This window comes from Xiphias gladius, chromosome 15 (genome assembly GCF_016859285.1).
Source record: "Xiphias gladius isolate SHS-SW01 ecotype Sanya breed wild chromosome 15, ASM1685928v1, whole genome shotgun sequence".
Taxonomy (NCBI): Eukaryota; Metazoa; Chordata; class Actinopteri; order Istiophoriformes; family Xiphiidae; genus Xiphias; species Xiphias gladius.
This window is the reverse complement of record NC_053414.1, coordinates 3,904,590-3,923,819: the sequence shown is the minus strand read 5'-3', so window position 1 is coordinate 3,923,819 and position 19,230 is coordinate 3,904,590. Positions and strand designations below refer to the sequence as shown.

At 42.4% G+C, this 19,230-nt stretch overlaps 1 protein-coding gene across 1 annotated transcript; it reads right to left on the bottom strand.

Annotated features, from left to right (window-relative positions):
• Window positions 1–2,088: 2,088 nt before the first annotated feature.
• On the bottom strand, window positions 2,089–17,824 carry LOC120800860 (E3 ubiquitin-protein ligase pellino homolog 1-like). Its single transcript, XM_040147283.1, has 7 exons — window positions 17,578–17,824; window positions 11,177–11,350; window positions 6,601–6,730; window positions 5,698–5,799; window positions 4,664–4,861; window positions 4,390–4,578; window positions 2,089–3,129 (listed from the first exon to the last, which is right to left on the bottom strand). The coding sequence occupies exons 2-7, from the start codon at window positions 11,260–11,262 to the stop codon at window positions 2,551–2,553; spliced, it is 1,284 nt and encodes a 427-aa protein (XP_040003217.1). The 5' UTR covers window positions 11,263–11,350; window positions 17,578–17,824; the 3' UTR covers window positions 2,089–2,550.
• Window positions 17,825–19,230: the final 1,406 nt, after the last annotated feature.

Genomic DNA, 19,230 nt, shown 5'->3' with positions numbered 1-19,230 from the left:
CTGCGGGACTCCTGGTTCTTCTGGTCTCTGAGGTTAGTTCTTCATGACACACTGGCTGTAGGTGTGGGCTCGTTCTCCTGCTGCAGGAATGAATCCGGGACAGATCAGACGCCTCCTGATGGGACTGATGGTGGAGAAGAATCGAGACAACTAAAGGGCCTAAGACCTTTGCTCAGTACTGCAACGTAAACCGCAACAAAAGCTGTATTGCATGATGTGATTTTATCAGCCCTGACCTTCAGGACTGAAACTTGCAACACTGGCGAGGTGGCAAATCAAACCCTGGGTAAGCAGCATCCTCCTTAGTTTTAAGCCAGAAAACCAGACAGAAAGCGAAATCAGTTCTTGAGCAAATCTGGCTCCACTTATTCCACGTGCATCAATCACTCGACCTCTTTGCTACCTGCACAGCTTAGCACTTACCTTTTCCCTTTGCCCGTTGCTCCAGCGTTTTCTCTGCTTTTATCACCTTGACCCTTTCTTGTATTCTGTCGATGTTTTAAATCGGCGTATTGTGTTTAGGTTTTTACGTTAGCATGGTGCAAGAGGAATTCCCCCCTTGCAGGAGAATAGAGATCCCAACTGAAAGAAAAAAAGAAAGCCATACAAAAAAAGTAACAAATTAAAAAAAACAAAACAAATCAGTCTGTATGTGAACACTGTTTTCGTTTATTTGCCTCAGTCCTCGTGAACTCACATCTTAATGCCGTAGCAAACAACATTTTAGACAACACTGTACTTCCACCTGTGTTGCAGCAGTTTGGGGAAGGATCCTGACATTTTGAGTGGAGATTATTTTGTCAAACCAATGTCTCTGTGAGGGATGCTGGTAAGACCGTATTTTTTCATTGTGAATTATCTTATCGTCTGTTTTAAAGGAAATCAAAAAAATATCAGCGACATTGCAGGTAAAGGAGTGAAGTGATTCATGGGTTCTGTTCAAACGATGCAGGAGCCTGGTTTACAGCTCTGGGTCAATATGAGCAGAGACAGACACCCATGTACCGAAAGAGACTGCCCAGCTCTGAGGGCAACACACACATAAGTAACAACCTGGAGAAAAAACACACTTCACGCTCCCAGTTCCATGCGTCCGCGTGGGTCAGTGTGCGATCATTTCAGTCCTACCTTCACCCCCCTGCAGGTGTCCTCTGATGCATCCAGGGTCACACTGAGAGCGGCGGAGGTTTTACTGGTTCGACTGAAGGAAGGTCCACCCAAAAAAAAAAGAAAAAAAAAAAAAAAGAAATTCACCTATTAACCCAAGTTTGGCCTCGTGTCGGCGCTCGGAACAGATCCTACTCTGTTAACCGCTCCAAGAGGAGTAAAGGTCAACACGACTACGGTTTTGGTGTTTTTAGAACTAGACAGACAGCTACACGTGAAGGTCTTAAGGATGGTACACGAGGTCATGGGGTCATTAAACTCAAAACACTTCATCCTCTTGGCAGCGGGAATGCGACCGGGCACATTTGAAGGAAACCACCAGATACATTTCTGTATTTCTCGTTTCCACGTGGGAGGTTTGGCCTCATGGTGGCGCTAGAGGAAAGGTCAGAAAATCACCGATAACGTCAGTCTCATGGGCGTCCACCTCCATAACTTCATGGTAATCTGGTCAGGAGTTGTTGAACTGTCCCTGGACTAAAGTGTCGGCGATATTGCTGTTTTAGCATTAGCACATATTTTCATTATTGTATAGTTTTCTTTTTTATTATTATTCATGCGTTTTTGCTTAAGACCACTCCGGGAGAACATGCAACATCTAATACGACAGTGTTTAATCAGTGGTAATTCCTCATGTAACTACCAAGTAAGGCTGGTTTAGAGTCATTCATGTCTCTAGTATACTTTTATTTTATTGAAAAAAAAAAAAATAAAAAATAAATACAACTACTCATTCTAGATGTGTTTCAAGTCACAAGCCAACAGCTTCAAAAGTTTCCCAGACATATTTCTGTTATGTTATGATGTAAAGTTTGTATTAAGGTCATTAAAATACAACTACTGCTTCTTAAAAGTGGCAACGACATTACTGAGGAAGGTCACTTGATTTCAGAGGAAAAGATCAAATACAGGCATATGGAGTTTTTGTCACAATTTAATGTTTTACACTTTTCTGCTGAAAAAGCTTCCGAATCAACATTTGGCCCAAAATGGGACACGAGCACTTGACTGAAGCCAAACTGATGATCATGTCTTAGTGTCAACGGCTCTTTACGGCAGGGTGAGACAGTAATCGGCTGTAGGGAAATAATGGGAAACACGACTGCTGTTAAATTCTGCACTGATTTACAAAAAAAGACAGTACTGAGGAGGTAAGAGAATAAATAAGGAAGTGTAAGGCAAATCAAACAGGATGACAGTTTTCCTGCAGCTGTGTCCAGAGGAATCGTTTATGATATTCAAAAAAGAGAAATCTGCCCGATAAATGCACCTCTATTTATCAAAAATTAAGTTAAATTAATTTATTATCAAAATTAGTTTATGAAAATTGTTGCTCTGTCCAGACGTCTGATTAAGGCTTGAGATTAGAAGTCTGAGCGGTTTCTAGTCCAGCGGGCTTTGGAAGATGAGTCTGACGCAGCCGGTCTCTCCGCTCAGCGGCTCGATGCAGAACGGGCAGGCGGCGTGGAAGGTGTGCGTGCCGTGCGGCAGCAGGATCTGACTCCAGTACGCCGTCGTCTTCTCCGAGCAGACGTGACCGCATGGGACGAAGGCGTGGGTGGGGGGCTCCGCGTCCACGTAGAAGCCCGGCTCGCAGCCCAGCCACAGCGGCACGTAGTGGCCCCGTGCCCGGCACATGGGGCACTCTCTCTCCTGCCCTTCGGCCTCCGTGTCGGGGTCGGGGCGTCCCTCCCAGCCGTGGTAGCCGTGCACGTGGCCGCAGCGCAGGTACGCCCAGGGCTGCTTCTCGTCCAGCACGTCTTTGCGGCGCAGGCTGGGGAAGGCCAGCGTGTTGAAGCCCACGGGGCACTGCGGCCGCCCGGCGTTCAGCTCCTGCCGCAGCGCCTCCAGGTGTTTGACGGTGGGAGTGTGCGCCAGACCCTCGGCCGTCCGCCACAGCAGGGTGGCACCGCACAGGTCGATGAGCGAGCCGTCCACCAGCTCGTTGGACTCAGAGGCCACCTGAGGAAGAGATGGGTGAAAGGATGCAGGTCGGTCACACCACCGCACTGTGTCGCTGCACTCTTTCAATTCAAGTCAATTCTGAGAGCATTTAGAGTCTCAACACGCTGATGTTACTTCCTGCCGTGAAGATAAATGAAGCAGAAGTCGAACCTTTCTCGGTTTTTTAGAGTTAAATAGCACCAGTTATACATCATCGTGACTTTCTAATGATTTTTCTTCATAAAGGCAGGAAGACTTGTTATGATTACATTCTACAGGCCTCAGCCGGTGGCATTTAACTGCGTTGTTAATTCCCCATCTCTGCCTAGAGAAACCGTGTGAACTGCACAAGCACATTTGTTGAGCAAATTTATGTTGACGGGCCGGATTTTTACCGAGGATTCAGCTTCTTATCCAACTTTTTATGCCAGCGGCGACACCCAAAACTCAGGGTGTCTGCCGATACCGTGCCACGATTCGAAACCAGTGATATATTTTGATGAAAAACAAAAAACAAAAAGTGATGACAATGTTCAAATCTGGATTTAGGAAAAAACGACACGTAGTCAGTCTTAACGTTAGTCAAGTGCAAGACTTCTGGTTTCACAGCAGTATCAGCAGCAGCAGCAGCTTCACGCGTCAAATTTCTTTGTTGAGACCTGTCGAATCAACCATGTCCCCCGTTCATAAAGGAAACAACTGTATACTGAGTGTGCGGTTGAGCCGTTTACACGGTATGACACTGGTTTCACAGGCTAATCTCTGTTTGCTCTGGCCACAGAGGCTCCAGTCAGCAACTGTAGCTCCACCCACACCCACACACACACCCACACCCACAAACACCAGAAACCACAGAATTGCACAGAATTGCATCAGATAAACACCAAATAAACCCACGATTCAAACTCAGTTCTTAGCAGGGGTCAGTTAGTCAGTTAAATGTCGCATAAACATCAGCAACAATGATTTAAAATCAAACCCCAAAAGGGACAAGTGTTATTAGCCTCTGTATGACCCCGATCAGAGGGAAAGTGGTGAGGGCGGGTCCATGACACCCGTGTATTGTCCCCTTTAGACAGACTGCCGCTGAAGGAGGTCTTCTTTGAGACCGCAGTTTGTGGTATTGTTTTACCGAATTACATTACAGAGTTGTTATTCGGGACTCCTGGTTGTTTGGTCCTTCGGGGCCGCGGTCTGCTGTATCACGCAGCTAATTTATCACTTTTGCTCTGTTTTACCTGCTTGTGCATGTAAGTGCTCGGTGCATCTGTGACCCACCATCTTGCCCCTCTGCTGAGCCGATCTGGTCTCCCGCAGCGTGAAGACGTTGCCGCAGACTGAGATTTCCCTCCACAGGCCGGGTTTGGAGTCCTGGCTGAACCCCTGGCGCGGGTGTATCACCAGAACGCCGTTGGTGGTCAGTCCGTCCATCTGACCGTCCTGCATCCTCCACTTGGCCGCCTTCTCCTGCGGAGACGTAAAGAATTCACGTTTCTCCGAAATGAAGGACAAACACAAGTAATGAATAGCGGCTGCGCTCGGCTCAGCCTACCCCGAGGAAGATGTTCTTGGAGGAGTCGAAGCCCGCGGCGTAGATCCGTGCAGAGTAAGGTTGGTTTCTTTGGCAGATGATGCGGCAGGCGAAGCGGGAAATTGTGCTCTGAATCGTCTGACTGTCTGCTTGGCCCTGACCACCGGGCACCGTGTCTGTCACCACAAAGTCAATGGGATTCTCCGTCGAACGGCCGATCTGTAATTACACACTCAGCGTTAGATTCGTGTCAATGTATTTCAGAACAAAACAGCCAAATTACAAGAGAGAGGATCCTGGAAACGAATCCAACGGTGCAAGAACACCACATTTTATGACAGCACTTTGTCTGCTAGTCTGCTTCGTTCCTCTTTTTTTTTTATTCCTTATTTATAGTTTATTTATTTATGCATTTATTCATCCGTTCATTCTTACAGTTGTAATTTCTCTTTTTTTTGGTTCAGACTTTTATTTTGCCTTCGACAGAATTTACATTTGCTGAATGAAGACAATGAGAGGAGACCTTTGAGCTTGAATTTCTGTTACGTGGACTTAAGGCGGTCCTTCCTGGGTTGAGGAAGTTACTATATCCCAGGTACCAAACCTTATTGAATAAATAATACGTATTATGTATGGAGGTCAAAAACAAATGAACAAAAAACAAACAAACCAATAAGTTATTTTCTTCGTTGCTGAGAAGTTCACATTTTGGAAATATGAGAAACTGATATTTTTGAAATGCAAGATTTCAACCAACAGTGATAAAACACCAGCCGGACATTCATCTTTTTAATAATGTGTTTAATCTACATAAAGTGCCGGGGGAACCCAGTGAGGCTCGACTGAATCTCAGTGAAAAAAGAACGAGGTAAAAGAGAATGAAGCTCAGAGTATGAATGTCAGCTGTACTTTCAGGTAGTTGTCTTATTCTTGTGTGGCGATCAAAACCCACGATTGTAAAACCAACCATTAACCGACGTTTAACTGAATCTGCCCGTCCCGTGTGGCAGGGTCGGTCTGTCCTTCGGGTAGAGTTATTTTTGGATGAAACCAACCTGGAACATGTCTGTGTTGCTGTCGTGGGTGTACTCCACCACCACCGTCTGCGCCCGGGACAGAGTGTATGATATACTGTGCTGCTCCTTGTTGCTGATAGCCTGTAGAAACACCGGAGAGATGCGATAGTACAGGATGCTTGAAGCATAAAAAGAAGACAAAACTTCTAAATTCTTCTAAAGCGGTGTCATATTTTAAAAATCTTGCAATATGTTCGTAAAAGAAAGAGCGAGTGTGAGAAAATATCAGCTACTGCTGCAGTTAAATAGGTTCGTGCTCAGTATAAATCCTCTTTTCTATCCTGGTAATATTGCAGAAACAGAAGTGATAAAAAAAAAAAACTGCTGACCTCAACTTACATGGGATGAGGTGTTTTCATGCGTAGTCTAGTTCTTATACTGAAACCCTTTTTTTAATATGAGGATATGAGTGTGTCGTCTTTGTTATTTCTACGATATGAAACTGTATAAAACAACTCAGAAACATGTCTGAATCACAAATGATTAAGGAATATAAAACATATATACAGCTGCAACAAATAGTCCAGCAACTGATTAGTCAATCAACAGAAAATGAAGCGTCAGCTGTTTTGATAGTGGAACATTAACTTTAGTCATTTTTTCGAGCAAAAATGCCAAAAACTTAGTGGTTCCAGTTTCTGTCCATCTTCAGACACCTTGGGCTGTGGGAAATTATATTTCTCCCCATTTTCTGACATTTTATAGACCAAAGATGATCAAATGATCCAGAGAATGATCCCAGTGGGCAGAAATAATGAAAGGGGCTTTACTTTTGGACAATGGGTAGAGGGGATGGATGGAGGAATAGAGTACTCTATTAATCCCAAAGGTAGATTGCAGAATATTATACTTCAAAGACATGGCCCGGTGTCGTGCTCTCACCTTGGCAGCCTGAGGCGTGCAGGATGTGTGGACAGTGCTGGGTTTCACACCGTTGGCTTTGTTTCTGCGGCACAAAGCGAAGCGACTTTTCCGCCTCCCCTTGTCGCCGTTGGGCAGAGAGCCGTTACACCTGGATACACAAGAAGAGAAATGTCTTAGAAGAGTCATGGAAGATCCACGCAGTGCTGGATTACAAAGTCTTTAAACTAAACATACTGTATGCCCATGTGATGTGTCTTGTTTGTTTTTTATTGTGTAGGACATTGTGCAACAAATGACGGTCGGTATTTAAGGTTCCATCGCAGCTAATAACGTGATCTTAGAAGTTAATGATTTATGTGACATTTCAAACCTTAAATGCTGAGGAGACAGAAATATAAAGGCAGATATTTTGTTGTTATTAATCATCCATAAAGTCCATCAGACATAGATTCCGCCTATCGCTCAACCCCACAGTAGGTTGTACCGCTGTGGCGTTTCAGTGCTTAAAAGATTCGACACGTCTAAGGTCCCAGACAGCTCTATTTCAGTTCCTGAGACAATGCGAAGCAAACAAAAGGTCAGAAACCACAGTAGCCACTGCTTTCCTGACGTCTCTCGACCTTCCTGAACCACAGGCTGTCTCTTGTGTCCACAGTGAATGGCCTTCAGTCAGGAAGTCAGCTGCTTTCTTTAGCCTGGACACTTAAGTGGATTTAGAGCTCCTTCCGAACAAAAAACACTATTACAAACAGAAGTGGGACAAAATCATTGTTTGCAAGTCACAAGGAAGTCTCACGTCTTGGCTATGAAGTCACAAGTCAAGACCGTCAGGTCTACAGTCAAGTGATTCTGTGTATTGCTTCCTAAACAAGTCGCTGTGCGACTGAATGTAGTAGCACTGAACGGTACGCTAACCAAAACAGTTAATGTTTAATTTTACAGAAATAATAAATAATAAATGCTCCTTTATTACTAGGCTGGGTATTAAACCTCCTAGTAATAAATCTGTATTTGTTACTTTATGACACCTAAAGTTAAATCATACAAGTCTTGGTGTGTTAGTTCTGTCACACAATTACATTCATTTATTGGACAAACACATCTTTCCCTGCTGCTTGTGAACCAGATTGGCTGCTGTAAATCGGATTCGTGAAAACTATTATGAAAATGAAGAGTTGATTCATAAATGCAGAGTCACTCAGAGCGCTTTTTTTAAAATAAAAATCTTATTTAATCTTTGAGCCTGGGGAGAATTGATAGACATCCCGTATAAAGACTCTAGTCTAAGTCCAAGTACAGTCACGAGTCACTGTTGTTAAAGTCAAAGTCCAGGTCCCGGCCTGTGCTACGGACCACTGGCCTGGCCAGTGAAGGCCTACCAAAAGTTCAAAAATACGCCTGTTGGGTTTCGATGAGTAACAGCTGCTAAAACAGCAATCACCTTTTTACACTCCTGTTTCTACACATGTTCAATAAACAAAAGATACACCATGTAAACCAGACCACTTTGGAGCTGTTGGAGGGCTAGCAGTTTCCCCCTGCCTCCAGCCTTTATGCTAAGCTAGGGTAAACACATCCTGGCCCTCTCTCTGTACGACACGAAAGAAGGCAAGTAAGTGTATTGCCCAAATGTTTCTTTTGACAGGAAACTTACTGGGACCGAAAAGGCTGACGAACAACAACCATTTCAGTTCAGATTCAAAGGCAGGAAGCTGCGGTTTTATGTGGTTTACAGTTTATCCAGCCGAGCCATCAGGACGCCTGTTAAATACAACTTTAACTGAACCACATTTATTTGCAAAACACCATGGACAGCGTTATTCTCATCCTGAGCTGTGCAGCGTTTGAAAAGAGAATCCTGAGAGCTGAGTGTTACGGGGCTCTCAATTAAAAGTCAGTTTAGTGGAAGGTTATCTTCGGAGCCAGACTGCTACCAGCCACAGGGCAAATAAACATTTGAGTTCAGTTAAGAGCTGAGCCATTCTTTCGCTGGATAATGCAAACTTCCTGCGTTTCAGATAAAGTAACAGCCACCTCCTTCCTCAGATAATCTCAGACCACCCTAACTCCACTGTGCCTCCACTGCATGACACAAAAAACACAACCTCTGTTTTCACAAACTGTATGGCTCTTTAAAATTAAACCTTATGGCCGGCGTAATTGTCAGTTGCAGGCTCTCCCAGACTGTTTAATTCCACTCGTGGACCACTATAATACAAAGGCAAACAAAGGGTCTGAAGCCACAGCAGCCACAACTTTCCTGACATCCCTCGGGCTCCCTGAACCACAGACTCTCTTGTGTCCACAGTGAATGGCCTTCGGTCAGCTGCTTTCTCTGTGGTTGAGTTTCTCGACACACTTAACTGGATTTAGGCTCAGTCATGCTGCTGCCAAACAAAACTACTGGATTGGATTTCATTCTGTACATAAAAAAATGCTGCAAGGCACAGAGCTCAGATGAAGGGACTTGTTTTATCTTATTTATTTGGACAAACTTAATAGTGTCCAAATTCTTATCTAATCATGAAACAAACCAGGAAGTTCAGTTTATAAGCTTATCACAAATGCCAAGACCATAGATCAGGGCTGGGTATCAAACCTCAATACATTGTGGTACCAACCACAATGTGTCCACAGTACTTAGTATCATAAAATGTCAAATGTCTGGTCAGATTTTTAAATCTGGTTTGATCATAAAACTCCAGATCTGAATACAAATTTTGCCAATTTTAGGCAATTTTGTGTAGGCTGCAGGTTTTCAGACAACATCTAACATTTAAAAAAACTTTGCCTTCTTTAGTTGAATGAAAGAAAAGGCCTTCGTAGAAAAGCTCGTATTTCTCAAACTACCGAAATCAGTCATAGTCTTCAAAAATCTTAAAGAAACCCCGCCATTCCACAGGGCAGCTTACACTCATCTGAGGTAGAACTGTAAAACTCTGTAAAACTGTCTTCCATCTAGACGTAGGCAAGGTGAGCAGCATACAGGCCCCGTTCATACCTGGCATTAACATGCACCTCAGGTGATCCCATCACAAGTGGACAGCTCTAAGTACAAGCGTGAATGCACAAAAAGACGCATTGACGACGCATTTGAGATCTGATCACTCAGACCACATTGGGAGGTGGTCTGGGCCGCATATGGCCACTTTATATTAGTGGTGGGAACACAAATGTGTCCTGGGCCACGTTGAAGGACCTACTCAACGGACGTCCTCTGCGTTAGCGGATGTACGTGGTCGTTCGTAAACAAATACAATACGGACGAGTTGCGTCAACCGGCTTTGTCATGACGTCTGAAAATTTAGAAAAGCCCATAGAGATATATTAAGAGTGTCAAACATATTGGGCGATTTGGTTTGCCTGGAACACACCAAAGGGATAGACGCAGTCTGTGATGGTTTGATTTCTTCTTCTTCTCACTTCTGGCAGACTAGGCCCAGGTGTAAAGTGACGTAACTACAGCTGTCCACCTGTGACCTGATCACCAGAGACGCATGTTAACGCCAGGTATGAATGAGGCCAACGTGTTCTGCCTAATGTATGCGCTTCCTTATATTTTACTTGCACTAGCTTGTCAGATGGCATTGCATTACACTGCACCAACAAATGAAAGATGGATGCCAGTGTTTTAAGAATTCCTTTTCCTCTATTTTTTCCAAGACTACAAACTTGTAGCTCTCCATTTTCACCTTCCTCCACATGTCGCAAAACTTGACGTGATCTTTATGGGACCTATGTAATCCAAGTCTGTGCAGCTTCTGGCAAGGTGGCATTATCACAAAGGAGAAATAAATAAATAAATAGATAAATAAATTTACATACCTTGTCTCTCATGCAAACAGTGGCAGAAAAAAAAACATCAAGTAGCTAAAAAAAACTGGATATGCAGCTCTACTCACTCTTGACTGGCTCTGTAAATTAGCTTGTTGAGACCTGAACCTTGCCTGAGATGGGTACTCCACAGCAGTTACACCTCTGTTGCTTTATTTAGTCAAGGCTGTGATATCATCATGTAGTTAAGCATCTATGAGCAGAGACTGGTTATAAAAACTGTCTCTACTGGTGCATTGATGGAATCAACGTCTGAGTCAACTACCATTCACAATGTTTATTGTCCATGTTTGGTTACTCTGTCTTTTGGGCTTTGGCACTGGAACAAAATAAGTCATGAATGCAAGGCCTTTGCATGCTTTTCGCCAGCTGATTCTTGATTATTGGATGGCATAGTGTCCCTGAATGCACCACCATGACCAGTTTCAACACAGTCCTCGCTCACAACTGAATTAACACACTATGAAATCAAAGTTTCCTCATAAAAAGACAGAGCAGATTAAGTTTTCGCTGTGGTGGATTACTTACCTACAGCAAGTTTCAAGTCTCTGCAAGTTGATTCTCATACTGTAGTGAAAATGAATCTAAAAGCCGATGGTTTTCTTTGGACAATGGTCAGCAGTTATGTAAAGTACACATACATGTGTGTTTAAGGGGCAAAATCAAGCGCAACCACTAGTTTGGGTCTGTAAAGCTCCATCTTGGTGACGTAGAAGTTTTCACCACAGAGAGAAAAAAAACTCATGAGTTAACATCTTACCCCAGCACAATGAGCTCTCCATATTTGACTGGTCCTTTGGTGGAAGCAGGGGAGGTGGAGATGTTTTCCTGTCCAAGTGAAAACATCTGTGCAGCTTCTGAAGGAAGAAGGATGAGGACTTTCCCACTGTCACCCTCAGAGCGTCTCCATCAGTGCAGGCACACAACACATCATCTGCAGACACAACAGAAAGAAGTTTCATAACTTCCCGTACACACTGTGAGATTCTGGTTGCTGAAAAACAATAAATATATGTAAAGCAAACTCCTTTTTCTGATGCTTTTAAAGATTTTTTTTAAACTAGAAGTTTTACTTTTAGGCAAACATGCCGTCAACGAAGGCATCACTTTGAATAATTCATTTAAAATTTAAAAGCCCTCTTCTTACATTCACACAAACGCACACACAAAGGCTTCAACACCACATCATACATTACTACAATACACCCACACCGTCTTTGTGCTTGGAGCTAGGAGCAACAGTGGCAGACAATATGTGTATTCACTCCAGTACACTGAGTGGGGTTGTTAGGTGTAAAACAGGGCCATTTGCGTCCGTGACAGGGTGACTCACTTACAGCACACTGGAACTGATGTTTTAATCCTTTGTTCCGTGAAAAAACACACACACACACACACACACACACACACACACAAAAAACAAGCCGAGCATTCATTCACAAGCCCAGCTCTGATGTCAAAAGGCTGAAGAAGACACAACGTCATCACAAATCTGCGAGTTACACAACTGGTTATTAGGACGAATTCTGAACTGATGTGGCTGATTGTATATCTAACAAGTGTTCAGGGTTTATTCTGGGTTTTGTAGGGTTTGTTCAAAAGACTCATTGCACATAACCCTCCAGCGGTTGGAGACAGTTTGGGTCAGAAGAGACAAATAGCATTATATCACATATTCTGGCCCTGCCAGGTCCACTCTCGTCAGAGGTTCATTAAGTTCTGCAAAAAGTACTCTGGGTAGAAATCCAATTTAAATAGGAAACCCTTTAGTCAGCTGCCCTGCCTTCAAAATTGTGCGGACTGAACTTATGAGATACTGTGTAACGTGTTAATTAGTGAGCTTTAGAGGTGTTTTTGTAACTTTGGACAGAGCCAGGCTAGCTGTTCCCTCCTGCTTAAAGTTTCTATGTTAAGCTAAGTGGACAGGCAACTTCATATTTATCGCACAGTGATATCAATCATCTGACTCTCTGCAAAAAGTTTAGTCCCCAAAATATCAAACTATTCCTTTAATACCTGCATCAGATAACAAATTTCAGATTTTAAGAGTTGTAGTCAAGGCCATATAAATTGGCTTAAGTCCAATAAACTAAACCCTAAACTGATGATTGGATTGACATCATTTACAGTATGTTCTTTCTCTCTGATACTGGAAACAGGAAAAGTTTGTGAGAATATGGGAAAGCTGGATCATGAATCTTTACGTCCATTATTTGTATGCAATTTTTTTTTTAATTATTATTTTTTTAACAGGAAATCAAATTTCTTCAAGGTAGAACCCAAGGTTGTGGTTCTGCTTAACAAGGATTGTTTTCATGTCTTTTTTCTCTTAATTTTGAATCTACTTCTTCGTTTTAGTATTATTATTATCCTTTGATAAACACCATTTTAGGTTTTCACTAACTATTATTTTTTAATCACGATATCGATTAATCTGCAGATTCTTTTTTCAAATAGTCGATTAATTGTTTAGCCTCTAACATGTCATAAAATGGTGAATATGTCCGTCGCAATTTTTTCGACTTTAAGGCGACATCTTGAAATTCTTGTTTTCTCCGACCAACAGACCAAAACCCAAAGATGTTCAATTTACAATTCTGTAAAAAAAACAGAAAATTTACAAATTCTCACATTTGAGAAACTGGAACCAGAAAAAAAAAAAAAAAAATCACTTGAAACGATAAATCGTTTATTAAAATTGTTGCTGATTAATTTCTGTTGATCTTCTAATTGATTAATCATTTAATTGTTTCAGCTCTACATTGATTAGAAAAAATGGACAATCGGCAATCTTCTACAATGACTACACTGTCTTGTTAGGAGGCGTAAAGCGAGAACGGAGAACTGATCAAATATCCGCAGAAACGCTTTGCTTTCCACGCCTGGATGTTTCCACCAGAATTAAAGACATCTTTCTTTCTAGTCATACATCTAATCACTGTACCCCAAACAGCAACTTTACACAGACAAACATCCAAACAGCACCACCTGAAAAAAATCTAACTAAACATACGACAACGCGACCTCTTTGACCGAGGAGCAGGAGCAACAGTAGACCAGTTAATACCGAATCAAAGTGAAACTAACTTGTTTTACATCCGTCTATTAGTAGGTTTAAACTTCTCTTCTCCTCTGCTGTTCTGAAGTGTGTTTTAAAGGTTAGAGGTGAGCGCTGCATCTTTTTTTATTAGTCACTGTATGTGAAACCACTGATAAACTAAAATACTAAAGAAAGAGAAAAAAAACTTTCTACATGCTTAATATCTATAATCATTCATCTTGATAAGCCTCAACAGCAAAATCCCTTGTATTAAAGAAGAGCACGTCTTCAACCACATACTGAGACATGAATTGAAGTACTGAATGAATGTGAACACATTAAAGTCTGTTGTTGTTAGAAAAGTGTCCACTTCTGATATGTCTGGGCAGACCTCAGCGATACTGATACTGACAAGTGGTACAACTGCAGCTTTTACTTCGTAAAGTCAAGGTGACAGGTGTGCAGTGAACCTGTAGCACTTCTGTCAGTTCTTCCCAGCTATATACCACAATGGTTCCTAATAATAGCATTTATTAATTATTAAACACTATCATTGCCTGGATAGGCAGCAGAAAATGGATATATGAATGTAACGATTAAATGAATAAGATACTTTTTAATTGGTTAAGGCTCACATATGAATTTTACATACAGTCAGTGTGACGTAAATTTCATCACCTGCCCAAGTCCACAAGGGTCCACCCAGACACCCGTGGGCAGACCAACATTTTAGTCTGTGGGGTCTGTCCGCACTGTAAGTGCACCGACTGCACATGCACCAGACTAGTAAACTGCACACTTATTTTGTGTTCCATACGTTTATTTCCTATGTTTGGGCTTATTTTTGTTAAGCACTGCAGTTCAATGATATTGAAGACTGACGACGACCACCGCTGCAAACCCATTTCCTGGGGAAAACCCTGTAGCCCTGCTGGAAAAATTAACTGGAAAATCTGATGTGTTCTGGGGTTTGAAGTCCAAGATATTTATAGTTAGACATATCATGAAAAAGAGATGCCCCCTGACCAGCCTCACCCCTCCATCATGACCAGAGCTTATTTTAAAGGCCATGAATACAGTCATACAGCAAGTGAAGTGCAGGCGGACAGAGACCCATTCACTGCCTGTAACTGGAAACCAGATATGGAGAATGACTTCTAAAGTGACTTCACTTGTGTGAAACAATCGCTCTGTTGTGAATCGATTTCCTCTAGTGACGAGGTCGTAGCGACCTACCGAGTCAGACATCAAGGTGAATCACACATTGCGGCTCAAAGCTGATTTTATCCCCGAATTTTGACGCACATCCGTTGGTTTTGAACCAGCCTGAACAACACGAAGGTCCGTGGAGCTGAGGTTCTTTACACAACCAAGGTCTGACAACAGTTCATCAGCATCACCATGGCAACAACTAAATCTTATCATTAAATGGAAGAACTATGTTTGTCGCATAATTTTGTTAGTGTGTTCTATTCTTATACTCTTAACATATTGTTGATGTTTTCTATTTTTAAAAATTCTTTTATTGTGTCGCCTACTCTGCTTCTACTTACTGTTGGTTTTCTTACTCTCTTTCTATTATCGCACTCAGAGATTGGGTTCAATAGCATTTGATCAGATATGAATCCGGTTCTGAATCCGCTTGTCAAATTCAAATCCTTTCAAATCCCATGTCGAATGGTTAGGGGCAACCTCGCAAATCTCAACAACACTTGCGATCCTGCGCGTCAAACAAGCTGACTGGTTGATTCAATTCCCGTCAGGACTCGGGCTCCAAACAAGAGATGACAACAAATGTAAATGTATTACATAGAAGTATTTAAAAAAAAAGTTAAACACGCCAGCACGCTTGCCTACGTGCAGCCTGAGTAAGCATAACTCCAGCACTGGCTGACAGACCTCCAACCTAGCTTACCAGCTCACTGAAAGCGAGCTACACAAGCCCGGTGTGATTTCACCCAAGCCCTGAAGAGGAAATACCCCCAGCCTACACGCACACACACACACACACACACACACACACACACACACACACACACACACACACACACACACACACACACACACACCTAACCCATTTCACCATGGCAACAGACAGAGATAAAGGGTCTGTGGCTGCAAAGTGTCAGTGAGCAGCCTGTCAAACACATCACGATGCCTCCGTAACAGGGGGGAGGGTGTGTGTGTGTGTGTGTGTTGGGTGGAGGTGGTTAAGGGGGTGAAAGGGTACTTACAGGCACACTAATAATTCATTATGAGCAGATTAAGGCAATAGTTCCATTGTTGCACCATATAAACAATTTAAATAGATTATTTCAGATGAGTTAGGACCAAATTTAGGGCACACAACCAGATTAACGAAACTGGGTTAGTCATCAATCTTTGAAGAAAAAGAAGTAAAGCTATGCTGGAGGATTTTACCAAAGATCAATTTCATAATAAATCATCATAATTGGGTTTTAGAAATTTCACATTTTTCATTTTACCGTGTGCTGCTAAATAATAGGTCATCTGACACAGTAGAGGAGCCAAACAAAGGGTAAAAGGACATTGTCATCCCTAAATAATTTAAGAGTACAACGTTTTGTCAGTACAGGTTTTAATAGAGCAGGGCGATAGCTCAGTATTATCACTTAGTGACTCCCAGTGAAACCATTTAGTGATAACGTAAGTTTGTCAAGTTATTGTTCCACAAATTTTAGTTCCATCAAAATTAGAATCAGACGTTGATGTTCTGCACAAAGAGAAGTTGGTCTCACACTGTGCTGAACAGTAAAACACAGTTCTTTACTTTTAACGTCAGTTTGATTATTATATGTGGGTCTTTGTGCTTTTGCCACACTGCGTCTTAGATAGTTTCCTAATTACATGGGTTCCCTCAAGAAAGTGCTTTTTGCTGAGGTGATACGCCACCGAGATCCTGATGCATCCCATCTCGTGAGTCACTTTTGTTAGTAGACGACAGTCTTAACAAAGGACACATTATTTATGATGGCTGTAATTTCATAAAAGTTTATTTATTTTTTCTGATCTTAGCAGAAGTAGGCCCACCGCTCTGAAATACTGCAGGAAACCATGTATTAAGAGACTGATTTCTGTCACATCGCCCAGCCCTAGGTCTCAAGTTGACTGACAGCTTCAACTCTGACCATCGCTTCTGTGGCAGCTCCGCTTTAATCCACCCAGACCAAACTTTCTCCGGGTTCTAGGTCAAGATTTGCGTGCGGAGAAGGGGTCGACATGTCTGTAAGCCTTTAATGTGAGCGGACAGTTGGACAAAAAGGGCCAAATTTCAAGTTTTAAACGGGGAACAAAAGCAGCATCTGTGGGGACAGATGCTCTGGTAGGGTGGTGCATGCTAAACAGTTTGCGTGGCCAGAACAAAAGAGGCCAGCTGGGCTACACAGACCCACAGACCGGCCTGTCAACCACAACTACTGCTCGAGCCCTGTTTAGTATAATTGTACTTCATATACCGTGTAGAGTATATATACTAATTTTATATAATATACATAATTACTCTATAATGGGTAAATAGCTAACCTACAATTCAGGATTCATTCATTTCCACACTTTAAGGACACAGAGAAACGTTATACAGGAGTATTTTGGGATAATATACTGCATTCTGTGATCAAAGTACCCGGGATAATATAATTTCTCTACAGTGGTTAAGTAGCGAAGTTACAATTCAGAATCCGGTCTCACAAAAACACTAGAAAGGAAATATAGGGGCAATATTGGGTACAGGAGTATTATTGTGACACTTTAGGAAGCAAAGAAAAACATTAAACAATAAACTAACACACGATAAGTCACTTTACTGGTACTTAGGTGTGTTCCGATAATATAATGCCGAATATAATGACAGCAAATGCCGTAAATGAGCTAAAACATGCCTCAAACTTAGTAAGAAAGACGGACATCTTTAAACCACCTAACATTAACGTAGTAATACAACAGGCTGAAACGCCGGTTAGCTAGTTAACGTTGACACGTTAGAACTCTGGTCGGTTACAGTTAGCGACTGAAACAGCAGCTAATTCGTTAGCTGGCTGGCATTTCATTCGGCAACGTTAACAAGGACGAAGAGAAACTACTTTTAAAAACAATAAACTTACCGAAGTTACGGGTCGCCCTTAAGCCGTTTAATCCGCTGGTTGTCTCCGTTCCGGTCGCCGAAGGTGCCGGCGGTTCCTGAACAGAAAACACGTATTCGCTATTTGAGAGTCTGCCGGTAGCTTTAACGAGTTTTCCTCGTTAGAAGACTAAATTACATCGGACCTCGGCGCGGTTTGGCTTCGTCTCCGCACTGGTTCCAACTCAACTGCGTCCTGGACGAGTCCTCGGCGAAAGCTTCACCTGCTTCCGTTCTGCTTTTCAAAATAAGAAGAGTAAACTTAGTACTTGGATATTAAAACTGGTATTTGGAGATGATAGTCTCCAGTAAGTAAGAAGTACTAATATTAAACAATGGTGGAAGTGAGGAAGCTTTCAACAATAACGTCATGAATACTTTTTACTTATCAACTACCTTCATACAAACTGCAGTAAACAGAAAAAAAATCTAAACCAGATCAGTTTTTGCTATGTCCCCCCTTTGCCTTGAAACCAGCACCAGTTCTCCGCGGTACACCTGGGCACAGTTTTTCAATGAACATGGCGGGCGGGTTTTACCAAGCATCTCGGCGAACCTGCCATGGTTTTTCTGTGGATTCAGTCCGTTTCAGTCTTTTCTGTCTCTTCGTGTGGTCCCAGACTGACTCCAAGATCTTGAGATCAGGGCTCTGTGGGGGCCAGACCACCTGCTGCAGGACTCCTGGTTCTTCTGGTCTCTGTTGACAGTTCTTCAGGACTCTGGCTGTGTGTTTGGGCTCGTTGTCCTGACCAGCCAGACGCCTCCTGATGGGATTGTGTGATGGAGAAGAATGGAAACATCTAAAGGGCCTAAGACCTTTGCATAGTAGTTCATCTTGGACTGGATTATAATTATTGATGCATAAAAGTGCGAGCGTCACTAATGTTGCAGCTGGTAATGTCGGGCTAATTACTACCAGATATCTTAATCCATAATAATACATTGCAGTTTATTAGTTGTTTTTATTTTGTGCTAATAATCTGAATCTGCAAAGTAACTAAAGAGTAAAAATTACAACATTTCCCTCTGAACTCTTGTGGAGTATAAGTCAGATGAAGTAGAAGTACCTCAAAATTATATTTAAGTACAGTGCTTGAGTGCATGTACCCACTTACATTCAACCACTGATATGAAACAAGATGTTTCCAAGCTGCTGTGTCTGAAGTAGTTGTCGGTAACACTATGTTTTTCAGTCCAGTGGTGACACTTAGCTCATCTGCCCACAAAAATCGGATTTAAGTGTCTTTTTACAAACTGTGTAACCTGAGCAACACTGACTTTTTTTAAACACACAATGGTAGAAGTGTTCCACCGTCTGTCGTCAGCTTGATCTGCTGTTTCGGTTTCTAAACGGTAGGTCTAGCTGCATTTCTTGTCAATATTTTCATTTGATGTAACCATTTTTTATACCATATTCTTGCCTTTGACTGTAGATTACTGCTGCTCCTTGCCAGTGGTTTGTTCCTTTGAACTGCACGTTTGATGCCTGTCTGCAGACCAAGTTTCCTTTGGGATGTTAAGAAAGTTGAAGCTGAAGCTGAGGGGGGGGGGGTTTAGAGGAATAAAGAGAAAACCTTTTCTGTTAACCTCACTGACCCTCTGGTGTGTGGTCTGCAGTCAAACTTACTTTTACCTC

Coding starts and splice junctions, on each gene's coding strand:
- LOC120800860 (XM_040147283.1), bottom strand. CDS start 11,262: ATGTTTTCACTTGGACAGGAAAACATCTCCACCTCCCCTGCTTCCACC. Junction 5,800..6,600: donor GCACGCCTCAGGCTGCCAAG/GTGAGAGCACGA, acceptor GTGTTTCTACAG/GCTATCAGCAACAAGGAGCA. Junction 3,130..4,389: donor CTCAGCAGAGGGGCAAGATG/GTGGGTCACAGA, acceptor TCTCTTCCTCAG/GTGGCCTCTGAGTCCAACGA.